The sequence below is a fragment of the Aptenodytes forsteri genome, unplaced genomic scaffold (assembly GCF_000699145.1).
Source record: "Aptenodytes forsteri isolate BGI_AS27 unplaced genomic scaffold, ASM69914v1 Scaffold15, whole genome shotgun sequence".
NCBI lineage: Eukaryota > Metazoa > Chordata > Aves > Sphenisciformes > Spheniscidae > Aptenodytes > Aptenodytes forsteri.
This window is the reverse complement of record NW_008795129.1, coordinates 18,445,664-18,453,563: the sequence shown is the minus strand read 5'-3', so window position 1 is coordinate 18,453,563 and position 7,900 is coordinate 18,445,664. Positions and strand designations below refer to the sequence as shown.

The 7,900-nt window shown below is 35.7% G+C and overlaps 1 protein-coding gene across 1 annotated transcript in view; it reads right to left on the bottom strand.

Moving 5' to 3' along the window:
* ATRNL1 (attractin like 1) overlaps nucleotides 1-7,900 on the bottom strand; it is a 557,444-nt gene that overhangs the window by 506,723 nt on the left and 42,821 nt on the right. Inside the window, 1 exon segment of the mRNA XM_009277899.1 lies at nucleotides 1,368-1,451. Within this exon segment, the coding sequence (XP_009276174.1) occupies nucleotides 1,368-1,451 (84 nt within the window).

Below are 7,900 nucleotides of genomic sequence, written 5' to 3'. Positions count from 1 at the left end.
GACAGGCTCAAGTGCAATTTGTAAGTTTGGAAAACATATGCTTTATTTTTTTTTCTGTGAGAGGTCATTTGGAGAGAGCTCTTTGTTCATTTTTTAAGAGAGAGTATTTTATAGATATGTGACTTCCTTGTGTGTTGACATTTTGCGCTATGTTACTGGGTTGCATTACTCTTCCACATACTGTGCACCATATCATTTCCTTCAGCTACCCACTCTACCATCTCCTGCAAAGAGGAGGAACAGAGTGAAGACCAACTTCAAAGCAGGGTTTGCATACAGTCCTGAGGCATGTTTCCACTTTAGCATAGAGTAGTGCAGTGCAAATATTCCTGAGCTAGCTTGGGTGAAAAGAGAAGTCTAGGTATGTCAGACAGATATTCAGCTATAGCCTAGTCACCTAGATATTGAAGCTTCTACTTAAATGATTTTGCAAACTACCCATAGCTTCATTGCTGTTGTGTTTAAATTACTATCTGCATATAAGCAGACCAAAATCAGATCAGATAGATCATTACTGAACTGCAGCGACAGAGCAGACATCTAACTAAGGTAACTGAGATTGTGACAATATGGAAATACAGAAGGGGGTAATTTTCTTCTAGAATGTTAGTAGAACTCGGACCTAGCAAAATCCTGACCCATAGCCTGGGGGAAAAAACTCATGCTGAAATTTAACAAATTTGTGCCTTTAACAGTTAGACATACTAGTGCATATGTCTCATTATTTCTTTGTGCATGTCTGTGTGTTTCTGTGTTGCATAAACTGAAAAATTAGCAACAGACATGAGACATCTAAACTGTATAAACTGTGGGCACAATATGATTTTAAAATTAGGTACATGAGGAATACTAGAATGCAAAAGAAAATACTTTATAGAAGCACTAACTTTTGAGCAACATGTAACTGAATAATTATTAATAGATTGGAAGCATTCTGTACTTGAAGCCATTCCTGATTTATCACTGATACAAGTTAAGTAAGATAAATAAGTAAGATAATGAGTTAAATAATAGGATTCTGTAACCACATTTGGAACTTATGGAAAGGTACTCAAACAGGCAACAAATTTATCATAGGGTTTTGAGAGCTTGCAGCACTGGCCAAATTCCAATGTCAGCCTAACATTTGCCAGCAATTTGAATAGGAATGGAATTGCTCAGGCCAACTCTGAGCAATCCTGAAAATCCTACTTCAACTGTTTTATTTTTTTAATCTTTATAATATTTAAACAAAAACAAAATAAACAAAAAACCAAAGCTGTTTACATTGTATCCAGATGCAGTTTCTACTTGAGGAGTTCTTTAGATGTCTAGAATACAAAGTACCAAACTGACAGAAAAATTAAGCATTGAAAATAAATACTTACTATCCTTCAATTAACCATGTACATTTAGTTTTATATTTATAATTTATTGGTCCATCTGTTAAATATCCAGAAGGTTCTGTTAACCTACAAGAGAAAAAACAGTGCTGTAATAAACCAGAGACAACACAACAGAACACACATCATCGACATGCCAATAGACTCTTTCTGGACGCAAAGAAAATTGGGGGTGGGGAAAAGAATTAAGTCTCTCTTCATATTTCTTGTCACGCTATTTTTGCTCATAAAAACTAGAATTCTGATTATTCTATATCATTGATTTGCTTTCTTCCCCTAGGCAATCACAAGACTTCTAATTTTTCTAGTTCAGTAGCAAGCAAATACTACAAATAATTTGTTATCCTTCACACAAAATGGATCCAAGCCAATGTAAAGGGTTTTTTGTTTAAGAGTATTTTCGCTTGGTTTGCTTGTTTGTTTTGCCATTGCCTTACATCTTACTTCTGAAATTAGACCATAGCAGCAGTGGGAAAACTGTTCTAAATCAAGAGAAATTAAGACATAAATTATAAATTTAAGTAAGCATATCTGCCAGCCTGTCCCTCTCTTATTCCTGGTCAGCAATGAGACATGGGAAAGCAGAACAACACTGGACTACGCAGAAACTAAATAAAATGCATATAATCAGCTATAAAAGGTCAGACAAAAATGCCAACGTAGCCCAGTAACCTGCCTCTGACAGTGGCCTACAGTGGATAGCCAGGAAAGAATTTAAATCCCTACAGATACTCCCCACAGCGTTACACCACCTTCAATGACCTGCAGCTCAGGGACATTCTCAGCCAGAGGTTGTGCCTCTGTATTGGTTTTGGGTTACCTTTTCTCCTAGGAGTTTGCCCATGTAAACTGACGTAAACTTGCAGGATCTAGAACGTCCTGCAGGAATGACTTCCACACATATATGAAGAAACATTTCAACTGTTTTTGTCCTGAGCCTACCTCTTGGCAATTTCATCCGAAATCCTTAGGTCTAGTATTGGATGAGATGATGAACAACAGTACCCTATTCACATGCTTTATCCCACCCAAAATGTAACGATCCGTGTTGTTTCCCTCCCTTCTCTCCGCTGTCCCTTTTCCAACCTGAGAAATCCTTGCTCACTGCCTTTAATATATCTTTTCTATTCTCCTATACCCTTTCTGAGATGCAACACAGAGATCAGCATGTCGTATTCAAGATGCAAGTGAACTATGAATCTGTACAGTAGCAAAATAATGATTTCCACTTTGTTTTCTATTCCCATCTTAACATTTTATTTGCTCTTTCAACAACTACTATGCTGACATTTTAAACGCAACTAGCTGCTATAACTTTTTTCTGAGTGATAATAGATAGTTCAAGATTCATTACATATAGAAATTCATTTAATGTAGAAATAGAACCTTTTTCCTTCGTTCATATATATTACTTCACATTAATTTATAGAGTGATAAAATAGCAGATGAAATTCAATAATCTATTAACATAAAAGCTTTCTGAAAGAGTATCTTCAGCACACTGTAACTTCACTAATTTACGCCATTTTCTGCATCCTTTATGATTATGTTCTATAGTTCAGGCCGTAACATGCATCTCTGGTGGCCTTACTCCACCAGGAAAACTGACCATCCTACTCTTTAAAGTGTTACAACAATGATAACGAATATAAATACATACTCAGAAATGCTCATTTATTTCACTATAATGTGGAAAGATAATCATTAAGAATAAGTATCACTGAATAAGAAAAAAGAAGCAGTTGGGGGTTTCTGGTTTCAGGTTTTTTAATAAATCGATAGACTAGATTTAAGTCCAGAGCAAATGCTGAACAAGCTGACTAAGTCACAGCTTAATTTTCATATACTTCAGTCAGCTGAGAGAAAATTTCCCTAATAAAACCCAATACATTGAGCTGGTCTGAATGCTGCAGTACACCACTCCCCAAAAGCAATGGTTCCTGCTAAGTGCTGTACAAATGCTGGTGTAGCTCATAAGCAAAGCAATGAATGATGAGAGGCACGGTTGGTAACTCCCGCTCCTCCCTTGCTGCACACTGGAGAAGTCACAGCGATGGCCATGGGGAAAGACTAACCACGCTCCTGCCAGGTGCTCTCGTGTGAATCAGTGCCTGGCCACAGAAAACTTTTGCTTGAAGAAAGCAAAAGACACACGCAGTTTAAGTTTACAATATTTCTTTTTGTTGAGAAATCACAACTTTACCTAAAGGTATACTTTCATGTTTATATACATGAGAAATAGGTTTTTCAGGGTTATTTCTGGCTTCTTTACATATTAATTACATTGTTTAGACAATTCTGAACATAATATCAACTTATAACTTAGCAGTCTAAGTCACAGATCACTGATTTTGAAATCAAGCTAATATTGAATGGTTGGCCCCTACCAGAACCTTAGTAAAGCTGATTAGAGGAGCAGATCCCATGTTTGAGTGTGTGCTAGATTGAAGGTGTTAATTTTTTTGGAAAAAAGGCAGTGATGCACAAAATTTCAATCAAAATAATTTTAGTGCTGTCATATGGTTTGTATACAGATGTAAAGTCTTATATAGCAAGCCACAGAACATTTATTTTGCTGCAAGAAATGTGAAATATCGTAAGTATTAACTTGCAGACCACTGCCTTCTTAGTAGCTGTGTAATGCAATGGAGGTGACTTACAAGAGTTGTTTTTGTTAGATCAGCCCTTCAGCACTAGTAAAGTGCAAACAATTTCCCTTTTCACCTAGGCTGATAATTTTTTGATAAACAGTTTCTTTCGGAAGAGTAGATAGCCTTTGAAGCAGCTATTGCACTTTGCTGAAAAAAGTAAAGCATAAGTAAGAGCATGACACTGCTTTGTAATAATGGTTGTCGAAAATGGTAAGATAAAGGGGCTTTTCTATTTAAAATAAATACATAGCAAGACAGAGGGGTATTACTTTAAGTTTCTTGAGTCATACCAAGAATTTTTCTGTATCATTTTTCATTCCAAACATTATCAAATGCCAAATCCCATAAATAACACATAGATAAGCAGTACTACTTTCATGTAACCTCTTACCAAATCAAGGGCAATATTCTCTATCATATAATGCCAGATATTTGTGGACATCGTTTTGCTCTGTGACTAACAGTGATCCTGTCAAATAATCAAAATCCAGATGAGCCAACATGACTACGCACTCTTTAGTCACAGAAGTGAACGATGCCAGAACGATGCGTACATGCTGCACCCCACTCCCTGCTCCTTGCTGAGAAAGCTTCAGGGATGAGGGGACAGCCAGAACAATTTGCGTGGCCTGCTTAAGCACTGCAGGTTTATCACATCTAGACTCCAGCTTTCTAAACGGAATGCACAGGGGAGCAGCTGATGTTGTATATTGTCATTTTAAATAGCACGCCAGCTTTCATAAACACAACAACATTTTTTTAGTTGGCAGGATTATAATCAAAACCTATATAGAATTAGAGGTGCGTGCCAAGAGAACATTTCCCTTCTCTGTATACTGTAAAACAGATCTACCAAATTATAGAAAGAAGTCAGGATGCTCCACAGCAGAGTTAAAGACATTTAACAAGTTGTTAATAGCTTATGTGAAAGATATGTGGCACTATAGGTTGTTTCATCTAGCAGACAGACATATACCAGAAATGCAAGGGCTAAAGGCTGAAGTCAACATAGGGCATCCAAAACCTGAAACAAAGGGAAATCTATATTCCCCTGGAATATTACCACTTTATAAAATAATGGCAAATATAATTGAGTTAGAATTCACAGTGGCAACATTTATATTTACCACTGCAGAGACTTTAAATCAAAACTGATGCATTTCGAGAAGAGAGAAAAGTATGTTCTAGTTCAGTCAGAAATTATTGGTCTAAAATGAAGGAGTAGTCAGATGAAATCTATGGCCCGTAATACATAAGATGTCAGAGCAGGTTATTAAAATGGCCCTTCCTGGCTGTAATATTTATAGATCTGTGAAAAATGCAGTCCTGTCATCTCCTGTATCTTCTCGTAAAAGAACAGTATCGTCAAATCTTTCAGAAAGGGGCACTAATTTAAACCAGAGAAGTCACTGGGTATTTTCTGTCACCAGCCGAACATGAAGACCCACAAAACTGCTGGTAGATGGACAGACAGAGGTCTGATTTATAATACAGGTAATATTAGGAGAAACAAAGCATAAGGCACATTCATAATATTACAAATATTCACTGTTAAATAAAAGAAGCGGTTATGGAGAGGTTTGTTTATCTCTATATTACTTAGTGTCACATTTCTATTCAGAATTTTATGAAAAGCTGGATTACTTTGCAATTCCTACTTCAGATATATCTGAATATAAGATACAGAGCATATTTTGCTATATGGATTCATCTCAACATCAGTATTTGTGTGTCATTCAAGGACTATTCTCTCCATTGTTGCAAAATTTTGCTCCTTCTTTTCATCTTTTACGAAAATTTGTTTTATTAAAAAAAATAAAAATCAACAACTGTGCTTCAAAGTTATAAGATCAAATCCTTCATAAATACAAGTAGGAGCAGTCTTTCCAGCTTGAGATCTTGTGCCTAACCTTTACAGCAGGGAAAGAGGCTCTTCACGTATCCCAGATGAGATCAGCTGAGTATGTTAAGAAAGAAGGGAAAAAATTTGGACCACTTTTGCTATATGGATTCATCTCAACATCAGTATTTGTGTGTCATTCAAGGACTATTCTCTCCATTGTTGCAAAATTTTGCTCCTTCTTTTCATCTTTTACGAAAATTTGTTTTATTAAAAAAAATAAAAATCAACAACTGTGCTTCAAAGTTATAAGATCAAATCCTTCATAAATACAAGTAGGAGCAGTCTTTCCAGCTTGAGATCTTGTGCCTAACCTTTACAGCAGGGAAAGAGGCTCTTCACGTATCCCAGATGAGATCAGCTGAGTATGTTAAGAAAGAAGGGAAAAAAAATTTGGACCACCTTACAGGACAAACCAGAATCAGTGAGCACTATGATATCAGAAAGAAATAGAGAAGAGATCAAGAGGCCATTTCTCATACCAAAATTTTAAGTGATAGACTAAGAAGGTTTCTGTAATTTTTTTTTCCAAAGGAAGATCTGAAAAACATGTTCTGAAAAACCCACAAAGTCAGACTTTTATTTTCCAGGCATAAATCATTGATCAGCACCTGACAAAAAACCTAAGAATTTGCATTTGATTTTCCTGCATTTTTACATTTATTGTAGACCCTTGCTGGTGGTTAATTTTTTTTCACAACGTATATTAAAATAGAATTACTGAACATACTGTAGTTCTAATTTTTCTTCAATGACTAATCAAGAGGAATAAGTAGTTAATACGTTAAGAAAATATTTGCATATGCCAATCACGCTCCTATACTTGTTACATACTGCTTTGCATTAATAGAAGAACATATATTTAGAAACAGTAATGACATTCACAACAACTTTTCACATGCCAACTAATCAAAGGCATGCTCTTAAATAGGCCCCACTTTATCCATTGACAAAGTAACAGTTGCTTTTCTAAAAAGTCCCTACTGCTTAATTCAAGTATTCAGTTCCTCCCTCTAATTTATTTTAAACAAAACCAGGCTCCAAAACAATCAAAAAATCCCAGAAAAGTAAAAGGAAGACTACAATACAACAACATTTTTTCCCCATAAGAATATATTCTGTATTTCAAGAAGCTTAACACTTATACATGGCACAAATCTGTTTTTTCTTGTGTTTGGTTTTTGGGGATTTTTTTGTTGTTTTGATTTTTTTTTAAAAAAATAAAGTTAGTAGGGGTATAATCTTTGATTGGTGCAAAACATTAATTTAAGGTTTAAGTTCAACAGGTGTTTTGTTTCCTCATTTACTGTTTCTGAAAAAGGCTGTTGTTCTATAGTACATTTTTGTAACAGTCCCAAAAACTACGGTAAGAATACTGCATAGAAGTAGATGTTCCTTTCAAAGTACAAACTTACATGGCATCTTACTTAAGCAATGTATTTTCACTTACATAAAAGTTTCAAAAAAATGTGTTCCCTTCCTTAGGCTGCATAATGTTATATAAATTCACAGAACAGAGACCATGAAAGGTCATTTAGAATAGGATATCTGAATGTATGACTGTGCGACTTAAAAGAGAATCTATAAAGTGACTAGAAATAAGCAAATGTGGGCAGAGTCTTATGAAGACTTGGTAGACAAACCAGATGCAGAAAATAAAATATAGTAACATTAAAGGTAATCTCAATATTTATTCTATTGTAAATTGAAGTCACCATGGAAATAACAGAATCATAGAAGAGAATCATAGAATCATTAAGGTTGGAAAAGACCTCTAAGATCATCCAGTCCAATCATCGACCCAACACCACCATGCCCTCTAAACCATGTCCCTAAGCACCTCATCTACACGTCTTTTAAATACTTCCAGGGATGGGGACTCCACCACTTCCCTGGGCAGCCTGGTCCAATGTTTCACCACTCTTTCAGTAAAGAAATTTTTCCTCATGTCCAACCTAAACCTCCCC